The following is a 21,312-nucleotide window of genomic DNA, read 5'->3' on the forward strand; positions in this document are numbered from 1 at the left end:
GTCTTGGACAATTCAGCAAATTGTATACACTATAGATGTATAACTTAAGTCTTACACTATTAAACTAAGTAGAAAGTTCTCGATAATTTATAATAAACTAGGCTAAAAAGCACTTTACCAACTTCGTCGAAATATTTAATATTTATTCTTAAACGATGGTCCAAAAATCGTTTCCTGGAAATAATCTATTTATTTAGAAATTATAACCGCGACCGAAAGGTTTACTCGTTAGGTAGTTAGATTATCAGTGATTCGTCTACTGATGACCTGGTACCTATGGGCTATGGTTCTCCGAAGACTGATAAGTCGACTCATCCCTTCATCACACTCCGAGGTTGAGAATTTTTGCTTAGGAACTCGGGGAAGTTTAGTCGAGCTCACATCCAACTTGAGAGTTGAGGTCTTCCTTCCAGTTGGGGTAAGGAGCAACTTCTTGTCCATGTGTTATAATTTAACTTTGTCCTTATAAATTACGAGAGTTAGTTCCCCCAATTCGTATTATTTACCATTTTATAACATATAATTTCATTGATTATAATTATAATTATAATTTTATTAATTGTAAAGCAAGTCGTTAGAAAAACAAAAAATAAAATGAAAGCGTTGAGGAAGTTGGTAAAGTGCATTTATTTCAACTTTTTATAAACTTACAGAATACAAAGTATATAACTGTATAAGTATCAATAGTATCATAATACTTATATATTTACAGTAGATATACTGAATTCTGAACGTACCTACTACCTAGTCATATACCTATAGCATTTTCATGCGTCCATGGGGTAGGGAGGGGGCAGCAATTTATGAAAATATTGGTATACTATCTACATAAATAGAAATACGATTTTAATATTATGTCTATAATCTATATATTTATATTTCCTATAAAATTAAACCTTACTTCCGTTGATAGAAGGATGGAGTTATATATTAGTTAAACAAAATATAATTTTTTAAATATGTATATGGATTTATCTTTATATCACAGCTATAATGACAATAATTTAATCAGATTGATTTAATAATTACTTTGATTTTAAAATTAATAGATTAAATTTATTTTTAATTTAATACTTAACACTAGCCAACTTCTTTACAAAATTAAAATAATAACTATTAATCAATTTATTTTATTAGGTAGGTGTTTAAAAAAAGTTGTTACAAATTTACACATAGATCAATTTAGAATTAATTACATAACAATTGTAAGACATAACTACAGCCTACTGCTTACTTCTTCTGGTTATTCAAATAGATTTCAATTAAAATTATTTTTTCAAGTTTTTGCTTTTGTCATAATTAGCTCAGATTATGAATTTCAAGTGAAAAAATTGTTACATTATTAAAAACACCCACTTATTTTAAATCGACATTTATACTATATTATGATAAATTATTACACATTTTAATTATTATAGATCAGGAATGAACTAAATATTACAGTTATATTATGTTAAATATTAAATAGATAACAAATAGTAGACATGCATGGTTTATTTTACCTACTGACTGCTGTAAACTAAGGAAAAATTTCTTCTGAATTATGTAAGGTTCTTTAGAACAAATTATACTTGTGACTAGTTTAGCAACAAAACGTATTAATTTTTTCAAACTTTATTTCATAAATAATTTAACTGTATGCAATTAAACATAATAAATAATCATATAATATATATTTGACTAGAGCAAAGGATTAATCTTATTTTGCATTAAATTACAAACAAAACATATTATGTATACAGCAAATGTTACAAAACAAAATATCACAATAATGATTGAAGAAATAATAAAAATAGTATTATTTGATCTTTTATGTTTTTTTCTTTTAAGTAATGGTTTGTATCGGTATAAAAAATAAGAGATAAGAAATACCGATAATTATACAATATTGAATCGACTATTTCACAACCTTTGTTTTAAAATTTTAAATGTTTTAAACCTTTTTTAAAAGCAATTATATGTGTTTTGGCAGCATAATTAAATAAAGCGCAACATTTCAATGGCACATTACTAAATGGTATATCGCAAAACAACAGTGCTGATATTTAAATGTGATTAAATTTAACATTTTAGGACATACACAAACAAATATACACATAAGTGTAGTAAAAAGTATGTATACATTTTTGATATTTATTGATGTGTGTCAATTGGATTGGACACAAATGCAGGCTTTTGATTTTGTCCATTTGGCATTATTTGCCGTGATGTTTTTGACCTAAAAAAAATTTAAGTGTACATTATAATATTGTGCATAAAACTACTAACAATACCTACTAATAACATACCGAATTTGACCAGCTAAAAGAGGATTTATGGCATATAGCCATTCATATACTTCTTTGTCTAATAATGTTTGCATTAAATAGCCTCTATGTTTGGTAACAACACTAAATGTAAAATAAAAGTCTTATTAAAATATTTTTAAACATAAAAAAAATACTATGTACATTCAACATTTCAACATTATCCAATGTGTGTCTTTTTTGTTCTAAATTAAACTTGAATAATTAAATACTCAGAATATAATATCTGAATGTGTTTAATTAATAACTATGAAAAATGATTGTATTTTTTAAATTTAATTATTCTTTTAAATGTAATCAAAGACCTTATATATTAAGAGAACGCCACACCTGCATGTGTTATTTTCGTCTTGCAAGTGACAACGTAACAAATTTTATGCTCAGAAATTCCAATTTAGCTCAGTTATTTTAAAATGTAGAGTGAATTGACCTCTTGTAAAAATTAAAGGTAATATTATTATCTAGGTTAAAACATAAGCTTTTTATTATATTTTAATTTTAAAGTGAATTATGAGTATTTTAAGATATTTAAGCAATTTACAATTTTAAAAATACTCATGTTAAAATTAAAATATAATAAAAAGCCTAAGACATAACCTGATAATAATGTTACCTTTAATTTTTATAAGAGGTCAATTCACTCTAAATTTTAAACTAACGGAGCTAAATTGAAACTGATGAGTGTAAAATTTGCTATGTTACGTACTTGTAAGATGGTAACAATATTAGGGATGAGCCAATATCACTTTTAACTGATAACAGATAAACCTATATGTTAAGCAGATTTAAATCCGATAACCAATGTATTCAAAATTTTGAATTTCTATTCAAAAGCATGAACCGATATTATAAAATACCCGATAAGTACTAAGTAGTAACTAGTAATACTGTAATAATCAATATTATTATATATTAATATATTATATAATAATTAAATTAAATAATTAATAAATATTGAATATTAAATAATAATTAATTATTTAATTATATTATACAATTAATATTTAATACAAATAGAGTTAACACAGTTGAACATAAATAATAAATATTAAATATTAAATAACAAAGTTTAAAATTTAAAATAGGTACTTAAAATGAACACTTTTCTTTCTTGTTAGTTGATAATAAATTTTAACTTTTTAATAAAACAAATAAAAATTATAATAAAAAACAAATCACATAATATTTAAAAAATAATAATTTTCCCTTTTTCAGTTATTAAACATTCCTTGTTTAAGTCTTTTTATAAAAATTAAAGTGTTTAGTTTTTAGTACAATCAAATATTTAATCTTAAAAATTGTTTTTTTTCCATATCTGTTCAAATATCGGTTTAAAAAAAACCTGATACCGATAACACCGATATTGCCAATATCGGTTTGTATATCGGCCCAGCCCTAGTAACAATACATGCGGGTGTGTCATCCTCTTAAATAAAGCAGGAACTACCACCATATTATGTCTATGACTAATATTGTAATTACTTATTAGATGTCAATAACTTAAGATAGTTAAAAACTTATAAAATAAAAAGGTACTAATACATTTTATTTTCTTGGCACCATTTTTAATCTTATTTATATAAAAATTGTGTGTATGACGTGTTAGTTCATGATGCACTCCAAAATCATTCAACCGATTTTCATTAGATAAAGATCAATGTGTGTGACTTGAGTAACTCTATATTTTAAAGTAAAGATTTAATTGCATACTACACCCTGGTGTATTACAATCTGATTCAGTTAAATCAATTTGTATTATTTGATCAATTTACTTGAGCCAAGTCAGGTCATACGCAGCCATATAAAAAAATCACCGGATGGCAGATTGTATACAATCCACCATAGGTTGGATTAAGTAAAAATAATAAAATTGGTATAATTGATTCTCTGTCCGTCGTCCGATCAATGTAGAGCATACATAACTTGAGTCCCACAATTTTCAGGATACCTTCGTACTACCAAGTAAGTATGCATTAAGAAAGCATTTTAAAAAATGTGCATAAATCATGAATGCCATTACACCGAATATTAAATAATGAATTAAACTAAGTTTCAATCATATATAATTGGCAACAAAGTGGATGAGATCAGCTATTTAGTAATTTAATTTTTTAGTTTTAGACGTTCTAAATAAAAATATTTTATGTTTAATGAACTGAAAAGTAACTGAACTACCTGAATGAATTTGGTACTTTGACCATGGCTAATTGATCTTCAGAATATTCAACTTGAGCTGTAGTTAAGTTAATTAATGCCCTTTCTACTGGATCTTTTTCATCTCTGAATATAAATACATAAGGGCGTCTTACTGTCTGGAAATAAATATATCTAATTACAAAATGCCAACATCAATCAATTATTTTCATTCTAAAACATTTTATTATATAATCTAATGAATACAATAATTAGAAAAAAATATTTACCACCCATCGTTTTTTCCATCCATTAGTTTTATGTTCTAGTATATTCAAATAACCTTTTCTCGAAATTACAGGGCTAATTCTTATCTCTTCAACTTCTGGGACATATAACACAAGTTGTGGTTCAGATGTTGATGAATGAGAAGAAATCATAGTATCTTGATTAAGGTATATAGAATCATTTAAATTTAAACTACGTTGAAAATTACGGTCTGGCGAAAATAATCTGAAATAAAAAATTGTTTGCAATAACAAATACATTTTAATTTAATAATAATAATTTGGTTATCATACTCATGATTTGAAATAGTAACACAACTTGATGAATGACTTATGTTAGAGTCAGTTTTATCATCAGTTGGAGTCAATACATTAGTGTAAGGTAATAACAAATTTTCCTGAAAAAGAATAATTTATTTTTGTTTTATATCATCTATCAATTAATAATATAATAGTAGGCTAGTATACTTTAGATGGTATTCTTCCTTGAATAAGCTTGATACATTTTGTAGCCAAGAATCGTTCTCTCTCATTCATCTGCCAAGGTTCATAAACACTAGGATCAATGTTGCGTAATACCACAGGACTAGGCGGCCTCATTATATCTTTAGTGGAACTTGATGCTTTGGCTATTATGTTGCACACTTCCTATGATAAAAATGATTTATAGTGCATATTAAATATAAGTTGACATGGACATTGGACAAGCATAGATTAAAAACCTTTTCAGATTTGGTGATTGGTACTTTGTCAAGACCCAGCCGTTCTCTAAGAAGAATCATGTGTCTTGTTCGGCCTACTTCTTCAAGTCTGGTAAGTTTCTCCAGTTCCCATTGATGGTCAAATATTAAACTGTCTCCACGTGGTTTCCAACCTTCAAGATTTTCTTCACCTCGTACATAAGTAGAACTTGTATCCAAAACACGTCTTTGTCGTCTTTGGACACCTGCACAAAGTATACAATCAACATAAGCTATATAATATTTATAAAATGGAAGAAGATTTAACTACAATATCTACAAGCCAATAACTCATGTGGTTTCTACTGCATTTCTCTTTTGTCACGAAAACTACCTGGACTACCTGCTTCTGAAGCTCTTTTCAGCACAAGCTCGTAAATGCCAGATAGCCGATTTGCTTCACTGTTTTTATAATTGCCACTGAATAAATGTTTCAAGGATCTAGGTCCTGTACGTGCATCTCTACCATAGATAACCATGCTTAAGTCTTTGGTAATTATTGCTGGACATCCACAGTTTTCCAGCTATAATTTATTAAATCAATTTATTTAAAAGTTCTTAATTTACCAAGTTATTCAATAATTGCCTCTAAATAAGCTGATATAGTTATGAAGATATGTTCCCCTCCAGTAGATATTCTATTTAAAAGTATAGAATTATGTAACGAACTATCCCATGCTGCTTCAAAACGAAACATGCAACGATCTTCACCAGGTATTTCAAGATATTCTCCAGGAAATAAGCCAAGTGAAAGTACTGAATTGTCTGTATCATCATCTTCTGATTGAGGTATATTGCGAATACGACCCACAACAAGTTCCCGTATTTCTTTCCAACGTAATTCTGGAGCAGTTTCATGTACTACTGTAATACGTATGCGGCGCTGTAAACCTTGATGTAACATAAACAGTCCACGACATGGTAGCTCTTCACTATGATCAACCACACAAGGTACATAATCCCCATCAGGACCTAATACATACATTACATTTTATTAAAACAGCCATATATTTATTAATTAATTAGCTTACCAAGTTCACATATTTCAAACCAAACCAATAAATCATACTTGGCATGTATATGTGATGTGCACAATGAGGGCAATACTCCAAACTTTGGAGAACGTACTGGTAAACTAATTGGTATTGATGGAGGTAACATTCTTCTTGGAGGTTGCCGAACACTAAAATATTGATAAAACATTTATATATTCTATTTTATATTAATATTCTTGCTTTTATCTTTATATTTAATTATAAACATACAAAGTACTATCTTGTTTAGCATCATTGTGAAGTGGGTGTTTTTGATAATGTCCAAAAACTTCAAATACAATTGGCTGTGTCTTTATATATTCTACAAATGATTTTGTAACAGGAACAGTAATCTATAATAAAAATATCACTTTATTTCAGGAAACATTATATAATTTATATACTTACATTTTGTACATGATAAAATCCAACTGGTGTGCCTTTACCACAATTTTTTACAGGTTCTGTAGAAAATGCGTCATCGTGTCTATGCAAGAAACTAAAAATAAATAAATTTAATATAAATAAAATATTTATAAAATATAAAATATTTAAACAATAAATTACTTGAATTGACAAAAAATATCAGCATATTCGTCAGGAACACCAACAGCTTGTAATAAGGTAACTCTAAATGTAAAATCTTTACTAATTAACAGGTGACTTGGAAGTTCTTCATCTTTGATATCAGAGGACATAGAACTGTCTCCATGACCACTATCGCCATCGGCTTCAATTTCTAAATTTATTTTTTAATAATTATGATTTCAAGTAGACAATAAAAAAACTATACTTAGTACCATCTCCTTTATTGCTACTTTTTCCTGTAACAACTCTTTCAATAATATCAGTATTTTTTTTCCCCGACAAACGGCCTAAAAGATCTTTGTCATTAAAAGAAATTTTTGCAAATTGTCTAACTCCACAAGAGTTATCAGAAGTCTCATCTTCTATAAATATATATAAATTATTATTTCGATTTAATAAAGAATTATTATATAATAATCAATATTATATACCTGAAACTGCTTGTATAGCAACACGTAAGTAACCCTTGACATCACCTTTTTCGTTAACAATTGATACTTTATGAATTAAAGGTACAGGATACATAAGATTGCTTAAATAGATAAATGCTCTGCCAATAAGTCTAAACCATGGAAATCTATCATAAAATGGATCTCCACCTGTAATTGCTTCTATATTAAAGTCTGGAGATGTAGGTGATATTTCAGCTTCATTTTGATACATTTCTCTCATAAGTTCTAATCTTTGTCTGTAAATATTATAATATACATATATAAACAATTATATATAAGCTAATATATATATAATATATGTATAAATTGTGCAGCAATATCTCAATAATTTTGATATCTTGAAATATTTATGGGAAAATTGACAAAATTAATGGGATAATTATCCTAATATATTCTCGAAAAAAGCATGTCTGACAAACCACTTAAACATTATGCATAGGACTTATATAGGGAACACTAACCTTGAGGGTATCAAATAGGAGAAAGACTTGTTAGGGGTGCAGGCAGTCAGACATTGGAAAAAATCATCCTTGAGCTCGCAAGGTGAATTCTGGGGGCTTTCAATATCCCCATTATATATTTGGCGCATAAGATCCAACCTCGTTCTAACACAAATACAAGCGTTAGAATCACCCTACCTGATAACCTGATAAGTATGAGTAACTCAAAAATACTCACTTCAATTTATCTAATGTCCAATAATGAGTAGCACCATTCTTTGTGTCGAGAACTTCGATTGCAACATATGTACGAGGAAACGGTCTATCTACATCATCATCATCAGTCAAGAAGTCCAGAGGTAATGGAGAATACAAAGTATCTGTTAACAATGTAAATTGAAATTGGACCTGAAAAATTTAATAAATTAAATAAATTAAAATATATTAAGATGGAAAAAATGTTATACTTTTTTCTTTAATTCAACTGATATAGCATTGGCTTCTTTTAAAAAGACAGCATTTCCCCATAAATCATCCCGCAGTGATGTAAATTGATGATATTTCCATTTACGACAAGTTGTTAAAACTAACTGATATTCTTTATCAGTCCAATTACATTCAGCATCAAACAATGGATTAACTAAAATTTCAATTTAAAACAATTTATAATGTTAGAACATTACCATTAAACTATATTATTTACCAAAAATATCTTCTTCTTGAATAAAATCATCTGGAGTATAGGAACTATACATTGACATAGTCATACTTTGTTCTTCAACTTGTTTCTGAAGTGCATCTATTCTAGCCTCATAATTCTGTAAGTATGAATGAAAATTTTAGAATTTTTATTAACTATTTAAAAAGTTTTTTTTTTCACTTTGCGTTGTTCTTCAAATATTTGATCTGCCGTTTCTTTATCTTTTTTGAACTGTTCCTCAAGAGCATTTAGCTTAAGTTTCATATCTTGTTTCAGGTCTATTCCTTGTTTTTCTAATAATTCAATTTGTGCAAAGTTCCAATCAACATACTCATTACTAATGGGGGTTTCGGCAGGAGAACTCTTCTCTGGTTTGGATGTGACTATAAACAGTATAAACCATAGAAGTTATATTTAATATTTCCAAAATTCTTAAATTATAAATTAATTTTTCTATTACTTTCTTTAATATTTTCTGCAGTTACTTCTGTCTTGTTTTGATGTTCTCTACGTTCCCTTACTAAACATAATTAATTTAAGTTATTTTGTCATATAAATTATATAATAATCAGTTCACCTTGTTCTGGATGATTAAATCGGAAAACATGATTTTTCCCAAGAATTACTCTTGAACCTGTTTTCAAGACAATAGGTTCTGTAAGCTCTCGTCCATTTACATAACATAAGGCACCTTTTATCGGTATTAATGTAACAACACCATTAGAATTCTCAAACCGACAATGTTCACGTTGTATATACGAGCCACACAGTCGAATATCTTGAGTGATTTTAGATTCAGCAGATCCAACACGTGTTACACCCTCTTTGATGTAATATATAAGACATTCAGACATAAATGGATCTTCATTTAGGTTGACTAAATGTGGAGTCTTAACAAATGACAGAAAATATTAATTGGCTTCTAAGAATAAATGTTCTTAAGTTTACCTTTTGTGGAGAAAAAACTCCAACTGTATCACCATCTTCCTTAACTGCTACTCCCATTTCAGCAAATACAGCTTCCCTTTGAATTCGTATTTCTTCTGTACGTTTTAATTTTTCTTCCCATGTTTCATTTAGTTCTTTAATAATATAAATTAAAACAGTTAAATTTAATACATTTTTAAGCAACAAATATATTTTTATACCAGCAATCAGTTTTTCACTAGCTTGAAGTTGGTCAACAGCCTCTTCAGCAATCATAGATGAAGGAATATTAGGTTTTTCATCACTGTCCTTAAGCATCTTTACTCCGTCATCTCCTAAAAATAAATTAATAGTTACTATAAATGTATAATTAAATATAAATTTTAAATGATGCAGACAATTGTAGCTAAGCGCAATCATTATTATTTTAATAGTTTATAGACAATTAAAGTATAAATAATGTAATATATTTTATATGTCAAAGCCAAGCGAGCTTTATGGAAACAGGACACTGAAAGCATGAGAGGAGACCCCTACTTACGGTTTTCTTTTAGTTTCCCATAAACCATTTTACCACCTGATATTCATAAAAATAAAAACCACTGTCACCAAACTATGAGATAAATACTTTATTTTGGTAGATATTTTTAATAACAAATAATATACCTTCTTGTACTACAATTCCTTCAGCTTTTAATAAATCTCGAAGTCTTTGTATTTCTTCTTTGAGTTCTCGAATAAGTTTAGCATTAGCATCTTCATTAACAATAGCTTTGCATACTATTTGTTTTGCACGATCAGCATACCTATAGTAAAATATAATAACAAAGATCAGTAATAATTATTACAAGTTAATATTATTCATAGCTTACCGTAAAGTAGATAATGTTTCATCATAATTAATATCTGCAGGACTAATAGCAGCAATCATTGCAGTCTTAGAGTTTCCTCCAAGATTTTCTCTCAAAAGCCAAGTTAAAACAGAGTCACGATAAGGAATAAAATCTCCTTTTTTCTTTTTTTTAGAAGCCTAATTTAATGAAATAGAAAAATATAATAAATGTGTCAAATAAACATCAACAAAATATATACTTACTGACTATAAGCCATTTGAAAATTGAAAAGCATGAAAAACAAAATATAATAATATATTATAATTCTAACATTTAAAATGTTAGTTATATTCAAAATAAAGTATACCAACAGTACTTTTTTATATTATTTTTGGAAAATTAAAAATACAATCTCAATATTTTTAAATATATTTTAATTAATGTGTACTACATGTAGTTAACATTTTTTTTTTTTAAATAAACTACTTCCTTAAATTGGTAAAATGATTGTAAAAATAAATAATAAAGTAATGAATATAAATGTATACTATTGTGTAATCAATAAATGATATTTTATTATATATGTTACAGCCAAAGTATACAATTTGTGCATTTTATACATTGTCCGGAAATCTTATACAATGTCCTTCGTATATTAGGCAATATAGATAACGGATGAGAGGATTTAACAAAATATGATAAATCTTAAAACATAGTTAGAATAAAGTGAAATTATTTTGTCACTAGTTTGTTTGTTCTTATTGTATTTTTACAATGGGGATGTCCGCTTGTCCATATATTATACGAGTGTACGTGACATTATATATTATAACTATATTTACTGATTTATAAGTTATATTATAGGTAGTTGTAGTTTTTATCGTGCAGTGTTACAATCGGCCTTTTACCTATTCTCAGTGGTCAGGTTTAAGACCAATGTACATGTGTATAAAAATGTAAACCACAGAAGTGCAAGTGTAAAGCATTGGAGTGGCTATGTACATAAAAATGTCATGGAAGTCGTACATGCGAAAATAAGTGATGATAAAATTTAAAAATCTTATTATATTTCTAATAATATAAAATACATGTTATTATTCATTAAATTATCTCATCCGTTATCTATATTTCCCAATATACGAAGGGTGTTGTATAAAATGTCCGGACAATGTATAAATGCCCAAACTGTATACTTTGCCTGTAACATATACATAATTGACATACATACCATTTCAGCTAATCCAGATATAACTTTTCCTAGGGTAGTTAAACTTTTGTTAATATTTGCACCTTCTTTAAGCCTAGTTCCTTTTGCACCAGTTGAATCTGCTCTTTCTGAACCAGCTAAATCAACTAGTGATATTTTACTAACTTTTTCAGTAGTTAGTTGAGTCATTTCATCTAGCCGTTTTTGAGTAAAGAATATAGTAAAAACTGCATGAGACCGACTAGATGTTTCATTCATATTTGTTGCAGCAACTGTTCTGATAGAAATAATTTAAAAAAGGAATACATAAAAATTATTTTTAGTTATAAAAATAAATTTATATTTATTTGATCAAAACAAAATTGATAAGCACTTTGAAAAAATAAATGTATACCTTTTAAAGATTTTAAACATGTCAAAATGTTTACCTGGCTTTGTTGCCTTCGTCAATGAGATCATGGATATTTTGATAAGTAGTAACAGCAAGTTTTGATAAATCTTCTACATAAGGTCCTAATAAAGGATGTTCACGAACTCGAAGATTACCTTTATTTTTGGGATTTAATAGATCGCGAACACGTTCACAGTATATTTCCATATAACTAACCTGAAATTAAATATTATATATAAAATAGAAAACTATTTCATTTTCCAATTTTGTATTTTTAACCTCAACAGAATATTGTAATTCATCACTGGTAGTTGATCTAATCCTATGAAATAAATCTTTGCAAATTAATGGTATTATGCCTTCTTGACCCTCTTCTTCTTGCCGCCCCATCATAGTGTACGATTTTCCAGCTCCTGTTTGACCATATGCAAATATGCATACATTATAACCTGAAATATTACAAGAAAAGATATTTTAGCAAAATAGATAATGATAATAATATTAATAGTTGAAGTACAGTGGTAATCAATATACCTTCAAAAGCATGTTGCAACATTTCTTCGCCAATATCTCTATACACCATAGTCTGGGATGCAAAGTTTGGATCTGAAGGCTAGAATAAGGGAATATGTTAGGAACCTTTTATTCAGTTAACAAATGAGATGAAGTTGTTACTTACATTTTGAGACCAGTAAGAATAGTCAAAATTAAAGCTTTTTGTTGCATCCTTAACATTAGGAGGAAGTTTTGGATTTGTTATAGCTGCAAAATAAATTAAAAATGTAAAAAAACACTAATTGTATCTTTGAAACATTCACAATATAGATACTATTTAGATTCTTTTTGAAGATTAAAATTATAAATGTAATGGCTTTAGAATAGAATACATTTTTTTATTCAAATGCTTTATTAACATGGAAGCTATTTTCCCAAAAATATGTCTTAAATTAATGGATACTTTAAGTTAATAAAAATAATAAAATATATATTCCATTTTAAAACACTTCAAAAATGAACAATTACAAAAATAAAATTGTTTGTTTTAAACAAAATGAAATTTTTATGTTATTTTATAGTCAACAAAAATACTACCACAGGATACAAAGTAAATTTAAAATTAATAATCTACTATTATATACTATGAATTTGAGTAGATATCTAAATATAAGCAAAGCAATGTTTCCCCTCCCCCCACCCTCATAACAAACTATTTTCACTAATACACCTATAAAAAAACTTTTAATTTTAAGTCTGATAAATAAAAAATAAAAAGTTCATACATTTTTTTAATTGTTAAAATGATAATTTGTGACCGAATATGAATATAGATAATATATACAGAACCTGATCTAGGAAATTTGATGCCCAAAACTCTTAAAAATTTAAAATCTCTTGGTTATTTTGGTTTTATAAAAAAAAAATTATTCATTAAAAATGAATTTGTCAAGGTTTTTTTTTCAGCAAATCATTGATTAGTATTCATAATTGAATTGTCTCACAATTTTATTTCATGCTTTATATATGCGATAACACATTACAAGAAAGTCTTAAAGTCCTAGGCACAAATTTTAGTTTTTTATATGAATTAAGCTGGTGTTATTTCGAATTTTATCTTTGGTTATATCTACATGTGAGCAATTTATCGATTAGTTATATATACTACCTACAAGGAATTTTAAATTCATTTTAAAAGGATAGATAATATTATTTTATCTATACGTATTTTAATAATAAAATTATTATACTTAAGAGTTAAGGTATAATGTAAATACAATGTTTCATATTAATTAAATGCTGCATACTTTTTTCCTTTCTTTTAACTATTATTACTACCAACTTTTATTTTGAAACGAAAAAAAATCAAATTCATGTTTTACTGATTTTAATTGTATATTACAATAGTTTTTAACGCACGAACTTCTAGGCCTAGACTAATATGACTAATATAACCTTTTTATAATAGCAACACAAGAGTTCAAAAAAAATGTTTTAAATATCCCAACAATGAATATTTAAATAAAAATATATTATTCAATTGTATAGGTATTAATATTGTTTACCATTGATTTCTGTTTTTGAAAAAAAAATTATGATTTTTACAAGGTTTTGCACATTTTTTTCAATTTCTTGATTTATTTTTCTATACTTGACCACACTTAACCTTTTTTTAAATTCATAATCTATTTTATGTTATAAAATTAATTTTAATATTATAACGTTACCAACTAATTAAGCATAAATGTAACGTAGTTAATAGTTATTATGACGACTGTTAACTGCTCGACAGTAGTCGACAAGATAGTAAAAATATTATCGTACATTCATACACCGTACTTCAATTTACATGAAAATTATATACATTTATCATCGTTTGTCGGGTTCGCCGAAAACTTATAAACTGACTTGGCAACTACCTATTAAAGACGTCAACACCGAACAAAAATAGTTGAAAGATATACATTATATTATATTTTTAATTTTTAAACAACGAATATAACTGTATCGGATTGTATAATACCGATAATTTATAATTTTTTTATTTATTTTTTGGGGGTGATTTTGGAAGTATGTTATAACTTATAAATAATTTAGGTTCAAGACTTTTTTTTCATAAACTTAAGAGCGCCCTTAAAGCAACAGCACTTGAGACAACGATACCTACTTCCCCCCCCCCTAATAGACAAATCGTTTTTATAATGGAAATCATTACACAACATTTAGGGAGGGGCCAATTTTTTTTATATCTTTACATTTTGAAAGTCTAGAAGAATGAAACTTACATGTAGTATAACCAGCCATTTCTATGATGCATTTACAATCTTTAGATATTTCTCGATTGTTATAAGGCCGTACTCGAACGGCTACTTTCACAGATGACATGATTGACGCCTTTTTTATCGTACCTATATGTAATGTGACGTTATTTAAATGATCTTTCTTCTACCCTAAAAGACTAGATAACACATAGGTACACATTAAATAAAAAATATAAAAAGGTTTCTATTTTAATCAAAATAAGTTTGAATATATGAATTACCTGTAATATAAATATCACAACATAACTGGTGAAAATGTCCGACCTACAGACACGAACTCATCAGCCTCCACCAGTAGACTACTTGTGTATACCCCTTAAGTTGCGCCTGTGCATGGCCAAAGAAAGCAAGGGTGAAAATCAATAACATGGATGTCGGGCGGGGGTTGAAGGGTGACGTCATTTCTAGGCTTCCGCCCACTCTGAGTGTATCTACAGGACTAGGGCAATGGATTAATGTCGAAACTCTATATAAAAACAAAGACGTTAAAGTATATATTAAAACATTTTGAGTATTAAAAGTGCAATAAAAAGTAATTTTGATACACAAATTATTTTAGTTTCGATATTGTTAGGTATTGGCGAATATTTATTTCATAAAACCTTTTGGATTAATATCAAGGACAAAGGTTGTAAAAATAGTCAGGTCGTCAGGAGGTCGATATCAGTCTGTGTGGCGCCCAGGAAATTGCTTGCTGGTTGTCCACAAGACCTACCCACCACATAAAATGTTATGATGAGAGATATTATGCATATGCTCTAGAGACTATAAAATTTTAGTTATGTACGAATGTACGTATAAATGAAAAAAAAAATGTGCATAATATAATAAAAGTAAATAGCAATAGCATGCCAGTAGCACATAACCAATAATATACCCGATATTGTATGTAATATTATTATCTACTAATTTACAGATTTTGATTAGTCCATTTATAATATACCTAACAGATAATTACTACATACGTTTGATTTTTTTAAACATGAACCACTTGTTACCTAGTTGTTATTTTGTTTGTCAAACAAAAATTGTTTTTATGTAGATACAATATTTAATTTAATTTAAATAGGTTGTTATTAAATAAAGTTTTTAAGATTTTTGAAAAAAATCAATGTTTTAATTTAATTATTTTAATATTTGATATTTCTATGTAGATGAATACCTACTTTTCTAATGCATTTAATATTTCAATGGAAAAGAAAACCAACGAAATTTGTGATACCTACAATAAAAGAATAAAATATCAGTAATTACGCAGGACTGCAGGAGTCATGCTTATCTAAAACATATAATGGACATTATTTATTAATACATTTTTATATGTTTGTATTATTATTCATTACTATCATTTTTTTACGTATGTTGTCAAAGTTCAAACTTTGAATGCTTATAAAAAAAAATGGTGACTATATATTTCTTTTATTTTCCAACTATTGCAGTAAAAATATGTAAGGAGCCTTGTATTAAATATTCAAGCTTTTCTACCCAAAAAATAAATTTTTATCGATATTTAAAGAAAAAAAAACTAAAGAGGTGAAAAATTAAAATGTCAGTAAACAGCTCAAAACAAATCAAAATATTTTGAAAATTTTGAAAATTTTATCAAATATAGAAAATGCCTATATAAACAGTGAAAATTTCATGTACCTGCGGTCATTTGCTTTAGAGTTACACCAAAATAAGAAAATCGCTAAATGTAAAATCCAATCAAAATCCAATGTAGTAAAAATTTAAATTCCTAATGCTCATAAAAATTTAATTTGAATTTCCGGTGGACATTTTTCTTGTGATAAAGATTGACAAACTTGTAGGGAACCTTGTATTAAATTTTCAAGCTTTTCTACCCAACAAATAAATTTTTATCGATATTATTTTTAAAAAAAACTAATAATGATCAAAAATTGCATATGCCTATGAATAGTTCAAATTAAGTCAAAAATTTTTGAAAATTGCATAGTGGATAGAATATACTTAATATAAAGATTTGGTGAAAATTTCATGTAGCTATGGCTATTTGTTTTAAAGTTAAATCAAAAACCAAAATCTTCTCGAAAACTGTTTGTGCTTAAAATTTCCCGTTTTTCCCTTAAATTTTAGTTTATTTATCCTGATTATTAAGAAAAACATCGAGAATCTTTTACTTTTGACTCCCCAAAGTACCAACTAGATTCACTTTCTGATCTAACGAGGTACTGAAGTCAAAAATCGAAGCACTTTTATTGCCTCAAAACGTGATGAGAAACACAAAAAAAAAATTTAAAAAAAAAACACACATCATGGTAAAACCAATACATTAAAAATGTTATGTATATAATAACTCGATACTTCTAAAATCTAAGAGTTGGGAATGGGATTTGGGATAGAATGTGTTGTATTAACAATGACGTGTTTTTTTCTGTTTGTCATAAAAATTAGGCACGATTGTTTGTTATATACTTATAGGTATTGCCTTTAAAGTTTAAATTTTGACAAAATTCATCAATATCTCGAACATTTTCAAATATTATTTTCCAGTTAGAAATTTTCTTTCCATAGCCAACATATTAAGCGACTTATGTGGAGATTTCCCACTAATATTTCCACCCAGCACAAAAAAAATAAAAAATAAATACCGCAAAGTAGGTAACATTACTTTTCTATGAGCATTTGAAAATTTTACAATATTGGATTTTCACCGGTAATAAATGGGTAAATTTCCGTTACGTATTTTGTAAAATTCGAACTCCAAATACTTGTAAAAAGAAATTTTGAACACGAATTTTTAATATTTTTTTAACTATTATTGTAAATTTGTAACAATAGGTACCTACATTAGGAGTCTTGAGTTAAATTTTCAAATTTTTTTACCCAACGAATAAAGTTGTATTGACATTTATAGAAAAAAAAAAATATAAAGATTGAACATTTTATCCAATATATTAAATGTACTTTAATACGCTATTTTTTTAAAGTTACATCCATATCCAAAATCAATTTTGTCAAAAATCGTTTTTCTTTTGTTTTTCATGTCGGTTTCGCAAACTACTGAGAATTTCGAAGTTTCCGCCTCCATAATGCACCAACTAGATTCACTTACCTATACCCACCGGAAAGGCTACTAAAGTTAAAAATCTAAGCATAATTTTAACAACTTATCGTGTACATAAACACAAAATAAATAAATAAATAAAAACATACATCATTGTAAAATCAATACATTCATCGTTCCGCTCAGAATCTACTTGTTTTGAATTAATAACTCAAAATACTTTGTAATTTGGTGAATTTTACGCATTTTATCAAAATTCAAACTAAAGATGCTCATAGAAAAATATTATGAATTTATCCTCATTTTTTTTTAATTTCCACTTGAAACAATTTATGAAGAGCCGTGTATTAAGTTTTTAGTTTTTTGACTAGCAAAACAATTTTTTATCAGCAATAATTTTAAAAAGAACTCGACATTTTTTTATGCCTAAAAATAGCTCAAAAATAGTCTAAGTATTCCGAAAATTGTATAATGCATGGAAATAGCTAATTAGACATTGAAAGTTGCATGCATAGTATCTATGATATTTTTAGAGTTACACCAAAAACCAAAATTGATTTAATTAAGAGGACGTTTCACCCGCATGTGTTGTCTCCGTCTTACAAGTGCGTAACATTGCAAAAACTGTTTCGCGCGGGAAAGAACCGAGAAAGAAACAGTTATAACTAAGAAACAAAATTTTCACAAGTAATATCGAAAAAATAAAAACAATATTGCACAGACCAAATTCTCCTTTTTATGTGGTGAAAATTTCGTTTCTTAGTTATAACTGTATCTTTCTCGGTTCTTTACCGCGCGAAACAGTTTTTGCAATGTTAACGCACTTATAAGACGGAGACAACACATGCGGGTGAAACGTCCTCTTAATAACTGGTTTTGAGTAAAAATCTCAGTTCCTTTTTGTTTTTTTTTTAATTACTCTTTAGAGAACTAAACTCTAAAATAACAAATAGATTAAATTTCCTATCAAAAACGATGCTGTTAAAGAAAATTGAGTCATTTTCAATGTACCAAAATGCGATGTCCCACAAAAAAAAACACGTCACTGTAAAATCAATACATTTTCAACTTAAATTAAATATCATTATAATCCAGGAAAATTCTAATAAATTCAATATTTCAAAAATTAAAAATAGTTCACTGAATTGGTTTTATCTCACAAATTTAATTTAACCATCTATACTCTGTAATATATGGATTTTTTGGTATAATTTTCAACAGCTTGACTATTTAGAGTAACATTACAGTCATAAACTCATAACAAGCTTTACATTTGTGTTGTATCAGTGGCACCTAAAATATATTTTTAAGGTGTAGCAAGAAATAATTTTACTCACCCACCATCTTACAAACTAAACATTATATTATTTTATACATCTTGTTATATTTTTATTGATATTAGTAAATATGTACCAACCAATATGATAATTAATAATAAATATATTTCAAGTTAATTATTTTATGTTATTATACCCACCCACCCTTTATTTTCAAGGTATAGCAGCTGTTACATCTAGTAATAGAGTTGGGAGCCACTGTATTTCATATTAAGATGAGATAAATGTAAAGGACAAAGGCGCCACAGTAGCTTATGGCCTATAAAGATTATAGGACCAACATTTAACTTACATCTTTTGTCAACAGATTGGAAGTTACCTACTCTATTGTTTTTATAATTTAATAAATTATTTTTGGACAAAAAAATGTTTATATAAGTAACTATTATACCTATTTTGTGATGTATTAATTAGATTTCAAGGAATTTATTTTTAGATTAAATAAATCTCCAAATCTTTGATTATACCAACCTAAATTTAAAAAAATGTATAATAGGTACCTTAAATGTTGTATAGATACGAGTGGGTAATTAACATTGTAAACAAAGGTGAAGTTAAATGCAATCAACAAAGTCATCTTGGAATAAACATTTATTCAAGTTTTGAGAATCTATTTAATCTGTATGTAATAATAAAAAAGTCAACTCTTCATTTATTTGTATTGAGAACGTGGGGTGTAGACATGGCATTGGACATTGATTAGGTAATGATAACTGTGACTATAATAGCCACTAGCATGACAACGCTAGATACTGCAGGAACAGATATTTACTTTAACCTTTCTATGAAAAACTAAACAATAAATATAATTATTAGATTTTTCTGGCACATTGTTATATATTTATGCAAAACAAAAAAAAAAAGTTTAATGAAATTCTTTCTTATTAGTTATTTATCATCAAATTAATTTTTAGAACTTAAAATACAAATTGGATTGCATACCAAGAAAATTGTCTTCATTTATTAAATATCTTAGTTTAAATTATAGTTACTAGCTTTAACATTTGATATTTTTTTTCATCTATTTGACTAGGGAATGCCTTTTCAACACATTTTCTAGTACATCAGTATTCATAGATGTTTTTATCTATTAGAGCAAGAGCAACATTTCTATAAAATAAAGTAATATAGGAAAATTGCAAAAATCTAAATAATCTTATGATTTATTTCACTAAAAATAAAAAGTGGTTCTTTAAATGAAACAATAATATTTATTTATTATTTTAAATTCTTAGTTGGTGCAAACTTTTAGTTAATGTTATTGTAATTATACAGATTTATATTCTGTCATTCTGATATAACTGAATAATAATCAAACTAAGAAAAGAAAAAAAAATTAAGTATAGTATATTATAATATATAATTAAAAAAAAAAAAAATGTTACCTTTTGTGAAAAAAAATTGATTTTGAACCGTGATAACACTTTTTTTGTCTAATAGTCAAATATTGGATGATATTAGACACTAAGAAATGTATGGCATGACAATGTTCATGAATGATGGTGCTCCCACAAACTAAATGTTGTATGATTTTGTAAATCTATTTCCAACTAAAATAATAAATTATATGTATACACTATAAAACAAGAGCACAAGCAAAATGTTATTCTCATTTATAGGTACCCGTGGTCCACGGAAATCATATTGAAATGATTTTCACAAAATAATATTGATCATGGCTTTTCTAGAATTTGCAGAATCATTGCATCTAGCTGCTTCCTGCTTGTAACCACATTTGCCTAGCCATCTAGTTAACAGGTCGAGTATCCAGAGTATCATAGCAGCTAATGATTATACACTTAATAGTCAATAATCAAAAGACAAAACTAGTTTTACTTGTTATTTGGTGATTGTGATCGTGATATTGATTGTATATTATAAGGATTGTGGTTAATGGATGTGATTATAATGATTTTATAATACAACTATAATATAAAATATTTTATAGTTAAATAAAAATATAATGCATTAGTACAATACAACCATCGAAAATATTAAATAACACCTACAACTTTAAGTAAACTCTAAACAGTAATATTAATATATAAGTAAATATTATTATATTAAACAATAAAACCAGTAATCACTGTATT

The 21,312-nt window shown here is 27.1% G+C and overlaps 1 protein-coding gene across 12 annotated transcripts; it reads right to left on the reverse strand.

Annotated features, from left to right (window-relative positions):
• Window positions 1-1,598: 1,598 nt before the first annotated feature.
• unc-104 (kinesin family member unc-104) lies at window positions 1,599-21,249 on the reverse strand. Of its 12 annotated transcripts, XM_089219117.1 has the most exons (37): window positions 21,056-21,236; window positions 20,843-20,966; window positions 20,605-20,769; window positions 15,076-15,320; window positions 14,819-14,991; window positions 12,718-12,800; window positions 12,573-12,651; window positions 12,318-12,487; window positions 12,076-12,254; window positions 11,669-11,924; window positions 10,480-10,637; window positions 10,274-10,413; window positions 10,149-10,184; window positions 9,829-9,942; window positions 9,629-9,762; window positions 9,258-9,570; window positions 9,141-9,200; window positions 8,861-9,063; window positions 8,684-8,798; window positions 8,448-8,620; window positions 8,219-8,388; window positions 8,002-8,145; window positions 7,520-7,776; window positions 7,301-7,450; window positions 7,068-7,239; window positions 6,909-6,999; window positions 6,732-6,853; window positions 6,498-6,649; window positions 6,053-6,438; window positions 5,801-5,990; window positions 5,449-5,672; window positions 5,195-5,374; window positions 5,021-5,124; window positions 4,730-4,952; window positions 4,482-4,618; window positions 2,289-2,390; window positions 1,599-2,218 (listed from the first exon to the last, which is right to left on the reverse strand). In XM_089219117.1, the coding sequence occupies exons 5-37, from the start codon at window positions 14,916-14,918 to the stop codon at window positions 2,134-2,136; spliced, it is 5,202 nt and encodes a 1,733-aa protein (XP_089075243.1). In that variant the 5' UTR covers window positions 14,919-14,991; window positions 15,076-15,320; window positions 20,605-20,769; window positions 20,843-20,966; window positions 21,056-21,236; the 3' UTR covers window positions 1,599-2,133. The 12 variants fall into 12 exon arrangements, with proteins under 12 accessions (XP_089075243.1, XP_089075247.1, XP_089075244.1 ...); XM_089219121.1 differs by having other exon boundaries at window positions 2,278-2,390; window positions 20,843-21,238; XM_089219118.1 differs by having other exon boundaries at window positions 14,819-14,941; window positions 20,843-21,236.
• Window positions 21,250-21,312: the final 63 nt, after the last annotated feature.

Source organism: Diuraphis noxia, unplaced genomic scaffold, assembly GCF_037042655.1.
Source record: "Diuraphis noxia isolate RWA-SAM2 unplaced genomic scaffold, SU_Dnox_SAM2 contig0002, whole genome shotgun sequence".
In the NCBI taxonomy this organism is placed as follows: Eukaryota; Metazoa; Arthropoda; class Insecta; order Hemiptera; family Aphididae; genus Diuraphis; species Diuraphis noxia.

Bases quoted from the DNA above. Each gene is read 5' to 3' on its own strand.
- unc-104 (XM_089219117.1), bottom strand. From the start codon at position 14,918: ATGTCATCTGTGAAAGTAGCCGTTCGAGTACGGCCTTATAACAATCGA. The intron at 9,571-9,628 runs GTAAACTTAAGA...TCATTTGTTAAG, and splicing joins GAGTTTTTTCTCCACAAAAG to ACTCCACATTTAGTCAACCT. The intron at 2,219-2,288 runs GTATGTTATTAG...AATTTTTTTTAG, and splicing joins CTTTTAGCTGGTCAAATTCG to GTCAAAAACATCACGGCAAA.